The 21,486-nt window shown below is 42.2% G+C and overlaps 1 protein-coding gene across 1 annotated transcript in view; it reads left to right on the top strand.

Annotated features, from left to right (window-relative positions):
- bcl2l11 (BCL2 like 11) overlaps nucleotides 1-15,094 on the top strand; it is a 38,438-nt gene extending 23,344 nt beyond the window's left edge. Inside the window, exon 4 of the mRNA XM_076083151.1 lies at nucleotides 10,675-15,094. Within this exon, the coding sequence (XP_075939266.1) occupies nucleotides 10,675-10,821 (147 nt within the window). The 3' untranslated portion in view covers nucleotides 10,822-15,094. The remainder of the gene's footprint in view (nucleotides 1-10,674) is intronic.
- Nucleotides 15,095-21,486: the final 6,392 nt, after the last annotated feature.

The raw sequence follows: 21,486 nt of genomic DNA, 5'->3' as shown, positions 1-21,486 counted from the left end.
TCAAAATTTTGCGTTCTGTCTGCTAATGAGCATCAAACAGGGAAACAGTTACCAGAAAGCCATGAAACCCCCCGAAGGGAAGTTATCTGAGTGCTCTTTGTGGTTCCAGCTGTTATCACGTTTCCTCTCAAACCCGTCATTAACGGAGCTAACGCATCATCCATCCGTCAAGGTGCTGGTTCATGATCAATCGCTGCATCTACCTGCCTCCCTGGATGATCAAATATACTGTTAACATGCACCTTGAAGGGAAGGCACAGAAGTCTGGGAAAAATCAAGAGTTTTGAGTGTCAGTCAGTGAATCCCACGAGATGATTCAACGCTCAGTCACACTAGTCAGAAAAGACTTGTTTTGTGTGTGTTTCTCAGTGGCCTTCTGTGAACTTGGGTTTGAGGATATTGTCCAGAAAGCGTCGGCACGTGTGATTGTTGATGCTGCAGAACAATGAGGAGGCAGAGAAAAGAGGAACGTGGAGGCTGGTTCCTTGTTCTCGTGCCGGGTGTTGATGTGGACAAGTGTGTTTTTACCACAGACTGTATATAAGAAGTGGACGTAGTCACTCATCAGTTTTTGGACTGATGTTTTGAAGCCCAGAGTTCGGCGATTTGGCCGTCGCCATCTTGGTTTTTTGCAACCAGTGAACAGGAAGTGACCATATCTGGACTGAGGAGGAGTGACGTAGAGACGCCGTATACGTCTCTGGTAGAGACCTGTCAATCACCGTGTAGCCCCGCCCTAAAGCATCCCCTGCTTTATGGTCTGTTTGACTCTAAATGGACCATAATGTACTAAATGAACATCATGCTGTATTGAAGAAGACTTGAAACTAGAGACTGAGACCATAAACTCATGTTTGTGGGGGCGATTGTGGCTAAGTGGATAGCAGGGCCGTCTTTCAATCAGAGGGTTGGCGGTTCGAACCCCGGCTCCGGCTCCGCTAGTCGCACGTCGATGTGTCCTTGAGCAAGACACTTAACCCCAAAATGTCTCCCATAGCTGTGCCTACGGTGTAGAAATGTGATAGTCTCTGAATTGTAAGTCGCTTTGGATAAAAGCGTCTGCTAAATGACTGTAATGTAATGTTTACTGAGGTAATAAATCAAGAGAGAAGTAGAGTTGTTTTATGATCTTAATTCCAATAGAGAAGTGAAGTCCCGCCCCTTACGGTGTCACCTAAAAAATATGTACGGTAGTCAACAGTGAACCACGTCTCTCGTCTCGCACAATGTGCAACATCAACACCACCGTTAGCGTGTCTCGCTAGCTAGCTACCTTAGCTATGTCCCAAATGTAACGTTATTTGAACATCCTGGTACCAAACACATCGTACATCGGTACATCGTCTTTCTAATCACGTACTTTCACAGACTTCAACCGTTTTACTTACAAAATGCGACTTTCTTAACGTGCAAAAATGATCTTTTAAATTTACAAACATTATGTGTGTAATTCATGGCTCACGGTGTTTCTACTTCAGGCTTTTTCTCAACAATCAAGAGAGTTCAAGAGGTTCACAGAAATGACGTAAACTTCACAGTCTCACCAAACAGGCTCAGCAGGATAAGTGATTCATCGTGACTCATGACTGTCTGCCTCCTGAACACGAAGGCATGAATCCCCCAAACGTTTTGGACTTGTAGCCCCTTAAAACCAGGAGATCTCCACCAGTTGTGACCAGTTCAACCAAAGTTTTCTGAAATATAAAAGTCCTTCACCTCTCTGGAAACATCACAATCATGGCAAGAAGAAGAGAAAATGTATTATGTGCAGTTGAACACAGTTATAATACCATAACTCTTTTAAAAGATTTGTTTTAGAAACAATGGGATCTATATCTATATCTCATTAACCAAGTTGTATTCAAGTGTCCACAAGTGTAAAAGGTGTGTTCAGCAGCCTGAAGGTCAGTCAAAGTTTCACAGAATCTTTAGTCACGTGACTGAGCTCAAGATTTAATGTTTTTTACACAATCTGGTTAAAGTAAATGGTTTGTTTTGGGGCTAAATTTTAAATGAGACATGTAAATTAAAAAGTTTTTGAGGAAATATCACAATTTTAAGCTTGTTCTCTTCAGCCTGTGTTACAATAAATTGTGTAGTTTTGGTGATTGTTTAAAGAAAACATGGTTGATTCGGAGGGACGTCATCAAATAAGTCCAGCGGGACAGAGATACAAATGAAACGCATGAATAATTATGAATTAATTATATTATTATTGAATAAAACATATCAGCAGACACAAGTTCTCACATTATTGTTGAATACCGAGCTGTTGAGAAAAGAGTTCTATTGGCTTTCAGAGCCTGAAGGCGTCGGCCGAGAGGCAAACACACAGGTGCCTCATTTTATTACCCAATAAAATGATATAAAGCACTTCTTAAAAAAATGCGTTTACATTCAAATCCCACCGAGGTGATAAATTACAGCTGTGAGTGATCACCAATATTATAAGTCATGTGTTTCTCTCTCTCTCTCTCTCTCTCTCTCTCTCTCTCTCTCTCTCTCTCTCTCCTTTGTCCTAATTTACTCAAGTCTCTCTCTCTCAGTTAAACATTTACACAGTGTGTGTGTGTGTGTGTTTGTTTTCAAACGTCTGTAATCGTGCTCAGCACAGTGCGTGTGCGTGTGTGTGTGTGTGTGTGTGTGTGTGTTGTGGCAGTCTAGTGTCCGTGACAGTGTGGATTCATTATGGCTCAGCCCTGTGGTTAAAGAACTCTGAGGGAGCAAAGGTCTAATTATCCTGCCAAAGCACACACACACACACACACACACACTCAAACTCCGACACACACTGTCGTTTTTCAGTAGGAGGTGAAAACCTTTTGTCCTGAAGACAGAAATAGCTGTGAGGAACATTGTTGTTTTGGTTGTGCAAGTGTTCAAGTGTGCGTGAAAAGTCAAAGAGCGCTTCGCTGTGATTCATCGTCTGTTCTCTCGTGTGCTTGTCGTGGTTTATTTCAGCATCAGCATGTTTATTTATATGTTCTGATCTGTGTGATGACTTCATATCCCAGCTCTTCCCTCACAGCATGTGATCAATAGACGGTTCAGACACACAGAAGAGATTAAACGCTGAGTCACAATGTTATGAAGCACGTTCGTGATGTGCACACAAGGAAGATGAAGAACAGTATGTTGCATGAATTTGGAATTTGGAGGAATGTTGTTCAGCTAAACTGAACTCAAGCTGACGAACGCTTCCATCAGGAAACAGTAACCAAAGCAACCAAAGCTTAATAGTGATGTTTCATCACGACCACTCTATTCTACATGTCACATGTAAACAGAAGCCGTCTGTAAACACAGTAAACTCTGCACCTCTCAGCTGGGACGCCATGAGTGACACAAGAGGTTGTAAGTTAAGGTTGTATAAGTATTTGATTAAAGAATATCAACTTGCCTTTATCTTAACATGTTTGAGTTCTCTCTACTTCTAGTCTTGACTTTTATAGAGCAGCGAAAAAACGAGAGCACAGAGATTCAAAATGTGTCCGCAGCAGAAAAACAAAACGCTGAGACGAAATGAGGAAAAACCTTTATTAGTAATCAAATAACTGTCTCTGATAGAAAATGAGAAAACTTGGTGGATTGTTTTGGCCGTCGCAGGATCACAAATGTAAAGAATACATCAAACAGATGTTCACATCGAGTCCAGAGATAGTGTTCTTATTCATGCGCCAACAGAGTTAAACTGTTCAGGGAGGGTTTGCAGAGTGGCACTTAGTTTGCAGTGTGTGTGTGTGTGTGTGTGTGTGTGTGTGTGTGTGTGTGTGTGTGTGTGTGTGTGTGTGTGTGTGTGTGTGTGTAGCCTTGTTTAGAGAGCTATTTTTGGGCAGCAGCATAGTAAGTTGTGGTGACCAAAAAAAAAAAAGAAATCACATGAGCTCGCTGGCTGACTCAATGTTTCCACTGTGAAGACAAAGAGACAAGAAGAAGAAGAGCACGAATGAGATGAGCCTCATGAGATCTGTCCAAAGGCAGAAGAGAAAAGTATGTAAAGTATGTATAGAGTCATGTGAATGACATCATCATTCGTCTGATTTCGTGTGCTGATTGAAGACAGTTTTCTACCAATCACATATATTTGACAATACTAACGTCCGTTTAGAAAACGGACGTTAGTATTGAGGAAGTTCTCGACTTCCTTCCTGCCGGGAAGCCGTTGTTTTCCATTCATTTCAAAACAAGTTCACTTGCAGACACTTAAAACCTGAGATGGTCACAGCAACCCTCTCGCCTACTCTTCTTGTTTTCACGTTGTCGTAACACGAACGTCACAGATTCATTTGAAAAGTCCTCAAGATGTTTTTTTTGCATTTGGTCAGAGTGACGTAGTAACAACAAACAACGTACAACTGAGCAAGTCTATGGAGTGAACGTTATTGAACGTTACCTGGTATAATAACTCGCTAGAAGTCCCATTAAGAGCAGGTAGGCTGTGTCAAATAAACACAGGACTTTCACCCAGGAGACTGCTGTTCACGTCCCGTGTGAAAGCAAAAGTAAATGTTGCCTCGAGGCTTCTTATGTAACGATACATAAGAAAGTGTGTTGGGTTGGTTGATATATGTTTACAGAAGTTAGATGTTTCTTAAAAATATATCTATATTTTCTAATGTTATCTAAGTAGTTTTGTTGCCTAAACGTAACCATCGTTTCACAACGTTAACGTGTTATTTAGTGTTTCTGCTCGCGGGATACGAGGCTGATATGAAGCGTGTTTTGTTGACATTCGACGTCTCCTGCGGTTTACAGAAACATACAATGCTAACATCTGTTATTCAGGCGACTGGGTTGACAGTCGATGTGCAGATATTGTGCACACCAGTTGTACCATCTGGTCTGATTGGCTGTCTGTGCGGTTGCTTCATTGACTCACTGACTTAGATGTGACTGCTGGATTATCCGGCTCACTGCCCACTTCGGCTTTTCTCTTTAGTTGTAGATGTTTTGCTCCGTTGCTCTTTCTTTTCTTTTTTTTGCATGTACATCAGTCTGGTCACGTATTTCATCACAGTAGCACTATTGTGTGCATGTGTACGTGCATGATGATGACTTTGTGTGTGTGTGTGTGTGTGTGTGTGTGTGTGTGTGTGTGTGTGTGTGTGTGTGTGTGTGTGTGCCAGTTGAACTACTTGTTAGAAGCCTGCAGAGTTGCAGTGACAGCACGAAAAACCATTTGTGGCAGCAGGTTCTCTACTCTCAGATGATGAGAGGGTTGTATGAGGTAAGAGTTCAAATGAGGAAACGATTAAGAGAGTTGCCAGTGTTTGTGTTTCTGTGTGTTTCTGTGTGTGTGTGTGTGTGTGTGTGTGTGTGTGTGTGTGTGTGTGTGTGTGTGTGTGTGTGTGTGTGTGTGTGTGTGTGTGTGTGTGTTTCCTTTTCTGTAACCCTGAGGTATAAGGTTGAGTATCCAGAGTGTTTGGTGAAACTGGTTTTGGCTCTCAGCCTGCAGTTTGTCAGCTGAAGAGTCCATCTGCTTCTTATTGCAGTGGAAATCCAACCTCTCATCCTCACTCTGAAGTACAACCTCAACAACAGACCAACAACAGACCAACAGCAGACCAGCAACAGGCCAACAGCAGACCAACAACAGACCAACAACAGACCAACAGCAGACCAACAACAGACCAACAACAGACCAGCAGCAGACCAGCAACAGACCAACAACAGACCAACAACAGACCAACAACAGACCAACAACAGACCAACAGCAGACCAGCAACAGGCCAACAGCAGACCAACAACAGACCAACAACAGACCAACAGCAGACCAGCAACAGACCAACAACAGACCAACAACAGACCAGCAACAGACCAGCAACAGACCAACAACAGGCCAACAGCAGGCCAACAACAGGCCAACAGCAGACCAACAACAGACCAACAACAGACCAACAGCAGACCAGCAACAGACCAACAACAGGCCAATAACAGGCCAGCAGCAGACCAGCAACAGACCAACAACAGGCCAATAACAGGCCAGCAGCAGACCAGCAACAGACCAACAGCAGACCAACAGCAGACCAGCAGCAGACCAGCAACAGACCAACAACAGACCAACAACAGACCAACAACAGACCAGCAACAGACCAACAACAGGCCAACAGCAGACCAGCAGCAGACCAACAACAGACCAGCAACAGACCAACAGCAGACCAACAACAGACCAACAGCAGACCAGCCTCAACGTGTACAAGCTGTTCATACGTAGTTATCAGTGTTTGCATTAAGTGAGATGCAACATGTTATTTCAACTTGTTTCAAGCAGGGCAGCCGTTTCCTCTTGAATCCGGTCTTCATCCTGAGCTAAGATAATACTATTAATAATAATAATAATAACTTTTACTTTACTTTTAAAAACAGTTTACAAAGTGCTTTGACAGACAAAGCAGCAAAATCCATAATAACAACAACAGAAAGCTGAAGAGTGAAGCCCAACAAGACAAACTGAGGTCAGAGTTACACCTGAAAAAACACAACAATAGATGAAACAATAACACCAATTCATACCATACAAATAAACTAGGAAATAAATCAAATAAAACTAAATAGTTTACGACATCACATCAAAGTCAGTCTGTAAAAATGGGTTTTAAGTGATTTAAAAGAGATCATCAGCTCTACAATATATGAAATGTAATAAGTGTCTACCATGACTACAGAGCAGCAGGTCATGTGGGGGGCTTTGAGAGGCTGCATTTTGCATTTGGGCTCAGAACATCTGTAAGTTTGCAACCAAATACAACTGTTTAATACTCTTTGCTATTTATATAGTCGTCAAAAGATCCACAAATGGAACATGTAAACCAGCTCTCAGTGAGTCGTGGTCCGTCACTCTGCAGCCTGCAGCCCATCTGGAGGTTTGTGAGGCGAGGAAAGAGCTCAGAAACTCTGCCAACTTCAAAACCACAAGGCTTCTTGTCTCTTCTACTCAAAACAAAGGAGAAGCTTTGAGGTCGTGTGGTGCCAAATGAGAAGGAGGGTTGAACTGATGGTGTTAGCTTCAGCTTCTGCACCCACAAGGGTCTTGATGTACGATATCAGGCTGTGGAGGTGAAACCCCCAAAGAATCAATCACTGTTAGGAGAGATTCCTCTCTGCTGCTCTATCAGCTGCATCCTCCACCGTTGTCTCCTAAGAAATCTCCCACAAAGCAAGAAGAAAAAGTACCACACGCTACGTCACAATGACGTGTTTCTCCACACGTGTTTGTGGAGATTTGAGCCATTTCGTTTCTTCAGAAGAATTCTGCAGTCAATTAATTTAAACCTCCAACCAATAATAAAACGAGAGTTCATCTCGTCGGTGTGGAAGTTCTTCAGCATGCGTGAAGAAGACATAACGCTCGCAATTTGTACCAAAGACAGCAGAGAAACAGAACAGCTGGAACAACTAACAGTTATTATGAACATACAATTGATTTTTCCAGTCAATTATAGTTCTTAGAGAGAAAGGAAATCGGAACCTGTGCATCTCTATCAGCAGGTGTAGCGTGTTAGCATGCTAACATGTTTGAATGAGCACTGAACAGAGCGTACAGCTGAGGCTGATGGGAATGTATTGGCATCTTTCTGGTCGCAAATCCAAATATTGGTTAAATTAAAAAGCTGACCTGATGATGGCGCTAGGTGAAAAGAAGAAGGGTCAAAGTTATTACAATGTATCCTCTGAGGACCATGAATGAGAACCACATTTACAATCTCAGTCCATCCATAGTTGCTGAGATGATCGGATGATTGGTGGAGCCAAAAACAGATGTTCATAAAAGTGGATCCCAGCAAATATGTCCTTCTAGTTACTAGCTAGTGCGTGGGGATATTGATGATTTTAAACATATGGACTCAAGCTCACAATACACTGAGATCTGATTTTGAGTTGTTCTCTCTTCAGCTTTTACTACATTTAGTTTTAGTACTTTTTCACAGTTGAGTTTGAGTAGAAAAGAGCTTCTCTCTCTGGTTCTTGCTTTGGACTTCTCTATGGATCTAAACTGCTGAGCTGGTTCAGTATGCTGGCAGCTCTTTGGTCATCTCTGACCGTGAGTCACAAGCAGAGTGATTCATCACATTAACTAGTCCTCCCCTCCACCTGTTTCCTCCTCCGGTATTAGGGGTTTCTGAGGTTCTTGGCTCGCTTTTTGAATCAAACCACACAGCTTTGATATTCCTCTCTTGCTCTCTCGTCCGTTGAGATCCTGTTTTCAGAGTGAAGCTTCGCCCCGAGGCAGAAGGCTTGTTCTGTGCCATTCCATGTCTGGATGGTCTTTGAAAAGGCTTCATGCCAAAACAGGACATCTATCATCCAGTGGAAGAAACCGGATGCCTCGTCTTGTAAATGCCGTTTGTTATTCTTGTAAACGCTTCAGTAGTCTACGGTTTCCTCAGCAGTAGCTGAGGATCTCTGCTTTTTATTCACACAGCTCCTAGATGTTACATCTGACTAAGATAAGATGAGATAAGAGGAGATAAGATATACTTTATTGTCCCGCAGGGAAATGTTTCTTGGGCTAGGAAGGACATGAGGGTTTACACCGTGGTCACGTAGCCGGTTCTTAATTTGTCTCTCACCCAATTTGTTTGACAAATGTGCTTCTTACTGGGTCGGCTCTTGACTGACGGGAGTCCCAGAATCTCGTTGTCTTCTCCAGTTCGACATTTTCGTTGGCGACTTCGTGTAAATGACCTTTTCCTCATCAAGCTCTTGTTCATTCTCTTCTTTTGTTTGGAGCCAATGTTTCCCTGTTATTGTTAGAAGTGTGTGTTGGTGTAAGCGAAGTCACCAGATCTATCTAATCCACCTGTCCTCACCAACAGGAACCTTACTGTTTCTGATGAGTGCTTTCTTTGGGGAGAAGCTGCCGCCAAGTGGGGTCAACGCAGAAATAGATTAGGAGTAGAATGGACATGTACGTGTAGCGGTTCCATTGTGACCGTTGCAGCTGGCTAACTTCCATACAAACAAAACCGACTTACGGCAAGTTGCAGACTCACTGAGGTGAGGTTTTACAGTAACAGTAAATGAGAAAAATACCTTCAATCCTCTATTATTAACTCTACATAATTACCAGCTGCCGTCTTTACGTTAATCTATGTAATCCAACACCATTCAACAACAGTTTCTTTTCCCCTGAGGTATTTATCTCCACAAAATGTTTAACAATATTTCACTCATGTTGCCCTTTGTCGACCCAGGGAGCAATGGGGTCTTTTATATGTATGTATATATATACACAAGTTAAATATGTATTAAGTATGTAGATTCTCTAACACTGGAAGAATATATATGAAACTAGTCTGTATGGTTGGAATCCTTCAGACAAATTCAAACATGCACATATGCATTCATACCCTGACTGAGAGAGTAAAGAGAGCTGTGGCAGGATGTGGAGATCTGTACTTACCTGCTTCCTGTGGATGTAAACATACAGAATGTGTGCGTGTCTCTTTGATTTTATATCATCAAGGGAGTCCAGAGTGTTTACCTGAACATCTGATGTATATCACAACACACACCAACATCTTGTGAAATGAGAGCAAGAGCCGATGCAGATGATTCAGTTGGGCCAGAATGGACTGAACATGCTGTTCTCACTCTTTTCAGCGTCTGCTCGAACATTTTTCCTTAATATCGTAATCGTAATACTCGTAGTATTACAGTAGTAATGTAGTAGCTCTACGCAGCAATGTGGCAACAAGGCTGTTTCTTTATCGGCATGTCTTCTGCATGGATCATCAACAGGATGCTGACTGTTTGGAAAAATGGAAGTCTATCGAGCTAGCGTTAGCATATTTAGCTAGCAGCCTGCAACCGTTGATTCAGTTGCACACAAGAAGATGTCTTTAGTCTTTCTGTGTCTGGAAACAAGGATCCAATCTTTCAAACGTTGTCACTGTAAACTACATCTGTGACGTGCGAGCAACTCGTCAGATCCCGACGCTTGATCGCTGGCTTCAAACTACGATGCTCTACATTCAGTGTCTCAGTTTCCACTTTTAAAAAGTTGACCTAGTTGTTAAGGTTTACTTGATTAGCTTTAGGCAACGGAACTCGGTTAGGTTTAGGAAAAGATCGGAGTTTGCGTTAAAATAATTACAATTATTACTTGAAATATCTACGTAAGCTAGTAACAGAAGTCGATTTTTCACCCATGAGACCACTGTTCATGCTCAAAGTCAAAGTTGATTTATTTGTCATGTGACTGTGGTACTTCAGTAACACCACTTCTGCAGTTATTTCCACCCAAACGACGATCTTTTTCGAAACCTACGTTGTTTTCTGTGAAGACATTTATTTTGAAAGGACTATATGCACGTTATGAGAGGAAAACGCACGGAAAATGAGGAGTAACTTTTCGTAAGATATACGAACAGTTGAACGTTGACTTGGTCTCACGCGGGACACGAACGTCGGCCTCCTGGTTGAAATGTTCGCCTTTATTCGACCCACCCTGACCTCGTCTCCCGCTCTTTATACAACATCCGTTGCTCTAACTGTCTAATAACGATGTTTATCCATCTGGACTCTGCAGAGGTCGGACTTCTACCTTTTTCCTAGTTGTGTCTTCACCCAAACCTTTCTGTTCAAGAAACAGATTTTTCGTTGACTTTGATGCAACCATGTATCTCATGAAAGCTGTAACACCTCTTCTTCTCTCTCTCCTCTCTGTTTCAGGGGATGGCAGGTGGACATGTGATCCATCCGAACCCGCTGCCAAACATCCACCAGGAGCCCGCCGTGCTGCTCTGCGTGGGCCTCCTGGTCCTCCTGGTTATCTATCTGCAAGGCAGTACGAACAGCCAGGACCACTCTCAGGTTTAGCCTTTGGAAAACCCAGCAGACGTAGCATTTTGTTCTGAAATATTTGTATCTGTGTCGGATCCTTTTTGCGTTTTTTGGGGACCTCATTTTTTTACCTTCCTTAAGGAAACTTTGAAATCTTAATTCAGGTGGAGATGATGTGTACACACCTTTAAGGAACTCTAAAATGCCTGGATTTTTTGCTTTTTCACCTATTTCTCCTTCACGGTGTCTGAGTCTTTGCATTGCTGCCATAGAGCCGGATGTTGCACTCCTCTCCAGCACAGAGGCGGTCATGTCACCTGAATATGCCCCTGTGCAAAAAATGACGCCTGTGGAAACTCAAATGTGCCTTGTACAGTTTCCTGTTTACTATTTTTATTATTTTTCTGCTTCTCTTAAAGGTGTTTTTTATTGTACAGAGATGATGAATTCCTCTGCAGACCCGGGTTGTTAAAGTATGTGGGTCCAGTCTCTTCCTCTCTCTTCCTGTCACATCAGCATCCAGCATTCATGGGAACCAACTGGGCCAAAGTAATCCTTCCAACGTCTTAATCTGAACTACTGTTGCCATGAATTACATGTCTGCTTATGTCTTCATTGTTAGTTGAAGAGGTTCCAGCAGCAGACATTTGGAGATGTGGGTAGTAGAATGTGTTCTGTGGTCCTCAGCAACAGAACACCTTGCTTTGGGAGGCAAATCACAGCATTTGGTTTGTGAAAGACGGGAATATTTCAGAGGGACAGTCGGACAAGTATTAGGAACTGTGAAATAATTCTCTGGTAGGGGAAGAAAAATGCATAAAATGACCCAACTTTCCTGTTTAAATGCAGCGTAATACTGCATTTGTCTGCAATAATGATAAACGTGTCCATTTAGTTCTTGTTTTCTGTGTCATATTTCGATACCCGGGTCAGGTTTTATCTTCAATACCTCCCGTTGCCAGTTAGCTAATATGTACTGAGGATCATTATCCACTCAGAGGTACTTTTATGCATCAATCCTGCAGCTCCTTCAAAGACGTGAGAACACATCTGTGTTGTAGAAATGTGTGATCTTGGAAGATCAAATTCATGCTTTATCCTTCTATTTCATGATTACTTTACAATTTCAGACATTTTAACATCTGTATTGTTCAGTTTTACACAAACACAACCCTCTAGTAAGATGATAGTGTCCCAACATTTGAGTGATGGATCCCAGCCTCCCTCTGTCACCACCAGAGCAGGTCCAATGGTGAAGAAGTGACTTCCTCCCAACTATCGAAAAAACTAACTTCAGATTTCAGAATCACCAAATCCAGTCGTCACAGGGCGTCTTTCCCTCTTTGCTCTGATTGTTGATTGAAGATTTTGCACAATGATGATCACCAGCATATTATACAACAATAAGAATGAGTACTTTAATAAGCTGCTCATTTCATGGAGTGAAACTCAAAAGATCAAGAGGACGAACACAATCCACAGTGAAGTCATTTAAACCATCAAACTGTCATTTCATGTCTTCTTTACTCATCTTCTACCTTTTATTCTGACGTCGTTTTAATGTTCAAAGAAACTTCCTGCAATCGATCACAAGAATGATGATGAAGTGATGAAGCAGCGCCGTCTTCCTCGTTTCAGCCTCTGGACCTAACGTCAGCAGTCACACTGAGTGTAGTCGGCTCGTACTGGTTTGTTGACGAGGTCACGCTATCCGTTCATCAGCCCGGAGATTCAGACCGGCCAGGTCTCCTCACGCCTGCAGCTCATTAAAACACTCTGAGAGACTTCTGGACGACGACCAGACACTGAACCCTTCAGAGTCAAAGAGCGTTTAGTGCGTCAACGTTAACGTATCAAACAGCGGTGATACGGGCTTCACACTTATTCTCTTCTTTGAGCTCTTAGCTCATTAAAGCATCCTGTAGTCATGTGAGGAACCAGCAGAAGTAGGCGTTTGTGTTCTTAAAGGTGAAATGCACGTTACCTCTTACAGCTGATTACAACTCAACCTGAACAATGATGAAGTAGAACAGTTCAATGCTCTTTTGTATGCACAAATATCCTGATTTGTTCTGATTTGGAGGATGTAGGATGAAATATTATTTTTTTTTTTACAATAGTGAAGACTGATCACAGACTGATCACAGACTGACTACAGACTGATCACAGACTGATCACAGACTGACTACAGACTGATCACAGACTGACTACAGCTGCACTGCTCTTTGCTGGAGGTGGAGACGTTTCATACATTTGCCAAAGCAACCAGTTAATCCATGTTTTAAAATCAGAACATAGAGTTTGTATAAAGAATCATCTCATCGTCGTCTGGTGAGAATGGACTCGTAGGAAGAAACTACACCCGTTACAACCGTAGTTACAGTATTCCTGCTCTCAGGAGGTGATAATGAGCTCATCAAGGATCGGCAAACCAGAAAGATGTTTTTCCGGTTTTACAAGAGAAACACCTTGGATTGAGACTAACTGGTTGGTTGCAGATGTACGTCTGGTTAACTGTCCTGCCTCAGCTACAGAGCGGTGGATAACACGGGGTCTGGGTTCACCGTGTTCTGCTCGTTGAGCTGCACAGTTAAACATCTAACATTGTATTCTTTAAAAGTCCACGGATCTGGGTTGTTTTCAATGGGGAAAAATGAAATATAATCTTCTTAATCTTCTAAAAGAAATGAGTTCCATCATTGTCTTTATGAAGTTATCCAAAAGGAAGTCAGAGCAGCAGCAGAAGTCTGTTGTAACACAATCCATAACTGAATTCATGCGAGTGTGTTTGAGTCACAACTGGACGTTTGCACAGTTGTGTCACAGATGAGGTGAGATCCTCATCGGTTTAATCTCTTGTGTTCAATCAGCGGCTCAGACACGACGCTTCATCTTCAGGCTGCTCCGTAACTAAAGCTGGCTGACGTTGTTGCTCACCTCATGTCAGAGCAGAGGTTCAGTGGATAAAGTCAACAGAAGTAAAAGTGATCCGCTCATGACAACAGTCTCACAGGAGCCGTGTTTAGAGGGAATAGTCAGTTTATTGGTATGTAAGGATTACATCACTGAATTGGAAAGTTAATCAAACAACTACAGAAGGATTCCTCCACAACGAGACGCAAAGTGACCAGAGAGAGGAACAAATAACCACGGCAGAGATGACAAATCAACGACAAAGAGACTCAAACGACCACAAAAAGATGCAAAAGACACATAGAGACCAAACAAGCAAAACAAGAACTACAAATCGACTACAAAGAAGCATAAAAGGAGCATAAGAGACAAAAAAATGAGCTCAAAGTGACCACAGAGAGACATGCATATATTTGTATTTTACTTTATTAAATAACCAGATAAATCAATTTAGAATCAGTTCTCGTATTCTGATGGATTAAAGTAAAAGAAAGCGTTGAGTGGTCGTCTTTCACTCGGGGGTTCTTTCTTCTTCTTGGAATGGAGGTTGAGGTTGTATGTGTCCAGAGTCCAGTGTCTCATAATCTGTCCATAGCTGTCTGCTCTATACTTCACTGATATTATCTCATATTGTAATATTAAAAGGTCTGTGTTTGACGTTCATTCATCAGAAGCCACTCTGGTCCGTTTCTCATTCATCGCTCATCTTTAAAGGTGTGAAATTGAAGCTGAAGTGTGAACTTCTTGCGTCATGAATCAGACGTCTCTCTGTTTCTAACTGTGTCCTCTGAACCTCTTCCTCCTGGAGAGTCACTCGTCTCCGGCTCGTCTTCCTCTGCACCACATGTACCCGCTTTGCTTTCCCTCCGCTGTGACTGCGTGTTGATTTTCTGATATTGTTCCATGTGAAACCTGAGACCTCATTTTTGAAGTACTGTATTGCAGGCGGAGCATGAAGGAGAGGAAGCTGAGCGATGAGTTACAGTCTTGTGAAACTGATATGCAACCTGTTGATGTGTTGATCTGTAGGTGTTACAGCACAGACACATTCTGGTTCTGTTTGAGCTCGTTGGGTAAATAAACAGGATCATCATTATGATCTGTTAACAGGAAGATAAACATTTACTCTCAGTTCTTTTCATTTGAATTTTAAAAAGATAAAAGTTATTAAAGCAGGACCCTGAGACACTGGTGTGTTGCTTCTCTAACGCTGTACAGAAAGCTTCTGTCGGAGCTGTTTGTGCCAGAATGAATGACTCCACATGACCCAGTACGACTGTAGCAACATGTTGTCTTTGTTTATACTGTTATTGTACATCTGGAAATATTGTAATTATGCTGTTTTAATTGCTTTAAAATGTAACTGTTGTAAATAAAGCTTTTACATCTTTTTAAAGCTGCATTTTATTTGATAAATTGCTCGTTTTTTAACAGAAATACTTTTGTATTCAGCAGCGGGAAGTAAGCGCATTCACTCATGTACTGTACTTACTGTAAGTACACTTTTAATACACTACTACTTTAGTTGAGTATAGTCCCATCTGGTGATACTTTACTTTCCAAAGTGAAATATTGTTCTTCACTCTTTATTGATGAAACCAACAAAGAATTTTTAATTGAAATTAAAACGACTAAATAACTCAAACAGCCACAGTTTACTCATCAATGAGTCGTTTCAATAAAAGCAATAATCAACATGTGGTTACACTTCAAAGCCTGAGTTCACCTGCTGCCTTAAACACACGTGAGTGAACTGAACTCAGGTTGAATCATTAGTTCAAATTTGTCTAATTAGTTTTGAAAATGCCAATTGAATGAACTTAAATAATTAAGTTGAATCAAGAATGGCGTATTGTTTACATTCTCACAGTTTAAGGAGTCAGCTCTTCATATGAGGTCCACCTCTATGCTGACGATGGAGAGGTTTAGGAGGCCGAGGAGGGAGAACCACAGAGGGAGGAGGCTCTAAAGAGAGCTAGACCTGCAGAGCGGGACTCGGACACAATAACAGACGGACCAGATCACTCTGACACAAAAACAAGTTGAAAAATGTCTGTTTGGTGAAATGAGGACAAATCTTTTTATTATTTCAGTAACTCTGTCTGAAGCCGACTGTTTTTTTCTTCTCCTCTTTGCATCTTTATGTGTGTGTGTGTGTGTGTGTGTGTGTGTGTGTGTCTGTGCGTGTGTGCGTGTGTGTGTGTGTGTGCTCATCTGCAGGACACGGAAAGTACGGTGCCTTCCACAGCTTGGCACAAACACATGCTCAGATAATTATATGTCTTCCACACACAGACACAGACACACACACACACACCCAACTCATTAACACACAAACACATGATCACCCGCATAAATGGCCCTTGTGCACGCACACGCACACATACACACACACATTCACACACGTGTGCATGAGTCACAGCAGCGGTCCAGCAGGGTGGATTCCTCCGTCTGCAGAGAAAGAGAGAAGTAGCAGCTTTAACCCTTCGTGGTCTCAAGGTGAGGACAGAGACTCATTCAGCTCTACTTTTCTTTGAGTCCAACTGAAATGAAATGGCAACATTATCTTCTGCTCCAGCATACAGATCTAAACTTGTACATCTATCGTGGTGTGCGCTCTTTATAGACGTTTAAATGATGTTTTTATGTTGTATTTCTTGTTCCCTGACAGCGTCCCATCATATAATCTGTGTCCATCCCACCGTTTAGCCTTCATAACAGCACAAACACATGTAATAAATGGTTTATTGCACACTATAATGTTGTTGTAAGCAGATTTAAGAACATTTTAAGGGTTGATAACTGTACGGTATTTGTCAATAATTATAAATTCTCTCATGAAGACATATTTTATATTATTACGGTTGTGTTTTTCTCCAATTATTGGCCCCATGAAGAGTTGTATCTGCTCACAGCGACACTATGGTGTGTTCTAAACCATGTACTACATGTCTGTGCTTATAAATGCTAAACAGCTCTCAAAGTGAGGCAGCAAATAGATTCTTAATTGTGTGCATCTGTGCAAATTGTGCAAAAGAATCTGTTAAAAGCGCTGTTCATACAAGCATGTCTAATTTAACCAGCTGGGAGGAATCACTGGAAGTTGTAGGAAGATAGATGTGTTTGTCATCAGCATAGCAGTGATTTATTATGTATTGAGCAGCAAGTACACACAAAACTAGAGGACCGAGTGCTGATCCCTGTGGAGCTCCGTTTCTGACCTCAGAGCAGCTGCAAACGTCCCTCTGAAGGTTGAACTCCGCAGGTCGATCCCTGACAGGACAGTAAGTAAACCAGCTCTGATCTGGTCCAGTGTGGGACCAGGTCCCACCAGAAGCCCTGTACCTACCTGTGGTGTGAAACTTAAAGGAAGCTTTTTTTAATCATTGGTGCACTTTGTGGTTTTCACTGGTGTGGCAGCAAACCAGCACTCGTCTCCTCCAAACTGCCACAGGAACCAGGTGTTCACACCATTTCCTGACCTTTCACTCTTAACTTCTCACTGTCACTCTCACACACACACACACACACACACACACACACACACACACACACACACACACACACACACACACACACACACACACACACGAGATGTGTTCAGTGTGTTGGAGCCAAGAGGAGACATATTCAGGATGCTGTGGTCAGAGACCTCCAGTCTATTCTCTTCCTCTATTGATTGCTTAGTGTGTGTGTGTGTGTGTGTGTGAGTGTTGTGTGTGTGTGAGTGTTGTGTGTGTGTGTGTGTGTGAGTGTTGTGTGTGTGTGAGTGTGTGTGTGTGTGAGTGTTGTGTGTGTGTGTGTGTGTGAGTGTTGTGTGTGTGTGAGTGTGTGTGTGTGTTGTGTGTATTTGAATATTAGTACTAATACCACGATGTAAAAGTAAACAATTGCAAGTCCAGCATTTACAAGTACACGTACACAAGTATTACATAAGAACACAAGTGAAGGTACTCACTGTGAATAATGTTTGAGGTATAATTTTAAGTTAATTTCTTTCATCTATAATAATGCATCATCTATGTTTTGTGTGTAATATCTTGATCTGAATAGAACAAAGATTCACTTTTACTGATCGTATACGACCGTCTGCTTTAACACTGTGACTCATCTGTATGTGAAGCTTATTTCAAGCACACACATGCAAATGTACAGTCAGCGTTCCCCGACATCAACACACACACACACACACACACACACACACACACACACACACACACACACAATGATGGCTAGTATACACATTACAGACAAACAGGGCGTTGAGTCAGACCTGAACTCCCACACAGACACTCACTTCTTTGTGCCTCGTTATACTCAGACCGACCTGATGAAACACTCGGCCGTCCACACACACAACAGATCAAATCTTCTGATGGATATCCCACTCCACACGGCAGCAAACATCAGAGAGTGATCAGATCCCTCCTGTTTACTGTGGACACACGTAATGAAAAGGCTTATGGAAATGTGAAATATATGTATGATTTTGGTTCACAGGCAAATTTAAAACACATAGTTTGGATGGAAATGGACCGGCCAGCATTATCCGCTAATGTCATCACATAAACCATGATTAGTATATCTGTTGACAGTAGTGATGGCGTGTATATTTACACAAGTACAGTAGTTAAGTACAATTATTAAGGTACTTGTACATGAGTGTTTCCATATTATGTTACTTTAGACTTTTACTCCCCTTCAGAAAGCAAATAGTAGAAGTAGAAGTAGGAATAGTACAGAAACACCAGCAGGAACTTCTTACTCAATAGGACGAGCTTTGGAAAGTACACGCTTGATTTGGCAACATGTCAGCAGATAAACACAGAGTCAGGTTGTTTGTACAGTTAGCAGGTATGTTATGTTTGTACTTTTCTTTTTGAGGGTAAAATATATAAAGTGAAGATAAAATGATTGAAAGAAAGATAAACACAAACAGAGACGGCCATGACGTACGTCTTTTCATGACATATCATGCAATGACTTTGACTTTTTGGACATTCTGTACTTTTTCATGTCGTACTATTCTCCACTGAGAGAGGACCCTCGATACCTATTACCTAATAACACTGAATAACTTTTCTGTACTAGAAAAGCTTCCCAGAATGTATTTCATCACGTCTCCAGTGAATGGCCACCGAGGGTTCTTCATCACGTTTGTTTCTGCAGGTGAAGCATCTCAGAGGACACATGATCATGATCACATGTTCTCTACTGAGAGGACCGTAGACGGCACATCACGGACGTGTTGCACAACCTCGTACCCTAATTATGAGAATACACAGTTACAGCAAAGTGCTTAGTCACACTATATAGACAGTATATATATATATATATATATATATATATATATAGCAGCAAAAAGAAAAGCAGAACGAGCAAAAGAGATATTTTATTTTTTGTGTCGTGCGAACGTTTTATGAGAGAAGGTCTCCGTTTTAAGGAAGTTGTCCTTTCTCTGTCTTGGGCCGGATCAACAGTGGAAATACCCGGAGACTCAGATGCAGAACGTGGTCCGATGCTAACGTGTAGTCCGGGTTGTTTGTGGAGCAGCTAGTTATTTACATTTCTTTCTTTTATCTTACGAAGAAGCTCACCTCATGTGAACGTGCTCCTCCTTAAGACTGTGTTCTCGTATCCTCATTAAGATGTAGAGTACTTCCTATGATATGTGATGTCGCTTTGATGAGCGCTGCAAGAAAGAAGGGCTCAGACGGCTGTGGCTTTCTGAGAGAATGTGTGTGTGTGTGTGTGTGTGTGTGTGTGTGTGTGTGTGTGTGTGTGTGTGTACCATACAGCAGCCCGTGTGTTGTCTTGCATCACAGCATCACTGTATGTGAGCTGCACTGCAGGGTGGACGCTGCACCGCTGTGTTGCAGCTCTCTGGCTCAGTGTTACATCAGCCTCAGTGATGCAGACCGACGCACAACACCAAAGTCATCGCCGCTCCAGAGTCAACCGGACAGATCCAAGCAGAAGAGAAGGACCAGAACCACAAGTCAACCAAAGTCGAGCAAATAAAAACCAACGTAAACAACCCACAGCTGTGAAGCGTAGGAGGGGCTGACACAACCGGTCCAGAGTCTAACTAGCTCGATGCTCACAGGAGACCATGACACTAATGACAACAGTCCTGAGCAAATGTGGCCGGGTCAGAGAAACCAAACTGCACCACAGAACCCCAGAACAACCCAAACAGGATTCAATTAAAGAAACAGCCAACTCAACCTGCACACAATCAAATGGAAACATCGCCACAAACCAAAGCAGCCACCAGTCATCCAAACAACCCGAGTTACTCTCCCGACTTAAAGGACGAGTTCGACACTCTGGAGATCCTGTACGACTGTTCGCTGTCCTGCCAAGAGTTAGAAGACAAGATGTATGACTCTTTAATGTCAGATGTATGACTCTTTAATGTCTTTACAGTTAATATGAACCTGTGGCCGGCGGCCACTCTCCTCATCTGAGCACAGCGACAGGAAGCAGTCTGGCTCTGTCCCAAGGAGACAGAATCTGCCTCCCAACACTCCTAACGCTCACTGATCACACCTGCTTAACATGCAGAGCTTTAAGAACGGCCTCCTGGCTGTAGCTTCATATTTAACCTACAAATATCAATATTCTCATCCAACTCTCAGCAAGAAAGCACGTTTCAATAATCACACCCAAAAATCAGAACCAAGAAACCAGAAGATTCCCATTAAAATGATTCTTTAATGATATTCTCAATGTTGCTTCACATAGAAACATTTATCAACGAAGCAGATACTCTGTATTGCAGTTGCTCCTCTTTTGCTCTGATGATCTAACTGTGAGTCACACAATGCTGTGACTGAGCAGGAAGCTCCTCCCACTTCACAACTCTATTGTCTTCTTTCTGCCAACAAATCCCTCAAAAAGTCCAAATGAGTTGATCTACTCCTGACGTATTGTCTGTGTGTCCAGAAGCCATCAGACTGACTCAGTCCCACAAACACCAGCTCTGCACCCGCCACACGTTCATCATCATCATCATCATCATCTCAGCATTAACAGCTGTCTCCACGTCGTGGTGTCCGTTGTGTCTGAATACTTTCTGTAAAACAACAAACTGAACTGAGTTATGATCGATTGTGTGACTGAAGCACTTCCTGCACCGGCTCTCATGCTCAACTCTACTTCCTGTTTACGGCTCCAATGTCCCACAATCCTTTGCTCCTGTAATAGGAAACGCTGCTCACAGGCCTGAGAGGCGCTGACAGCGATCATGTGACCTGTGTGATCACTGAGGGGATGTTTCAGAGGATCTCACTTCAGTTTGGATTTAAAGGCAACAATGAGCGGCCTCGTGTGATTTCAGCTGCTGTCAGCACAGAACAACCAGATGTTGGCATGTTACGTCTATGAAAACCAGCGGATACGACGAATGTCGACATTTCACTACATTTTATTAATATATTTCATAGAAACGCACAATGCCGGCTTTCTGTTTAATGTTTAATATTGAAATTGTCTTGTGAGTTGATTTTTGGGCCACATGCAAGCAGTGGTGTTATGAATGAAAAGAATAAATATTATATAAGATATAATGTAACATTTTCAATTATTCTCTTGAGAAAACTCATTTAATTTGTGTTATATTTGAAACAATGGACGTGTGTGTGATATAAGGACCCTCGTGTTACATACTGCACAAGAGTTCACTCACTCACTGAGATGCGTGTTACAGACAGGGCTACAGACAGAAAACGTCTTCATTCAATCAGTCCATTTATTAGTCAAATCACAGAAGATAACGTTACAACT

Source organism: Anarhichas minor, unplaced genomic scaffold (assembly GCF_050575085.1).
Source record: "Anarhichas minor isolate MPS153535 unplaced genomic scaffold, ASM5057508v1 ptg000122l, whole genome shotgun sequence".
Classification (NCBI taxonomy): Eukaryota; Metazoa; Chordata; class Actinopteri; order Perciformes; family Anarhichadidae; genus Anarhichas; species Anarhichas minor.
Note: the sequence above shows the minus strand (reverse complement) of the source record. Positions and strands in the feature narration are given on the sequence as shown.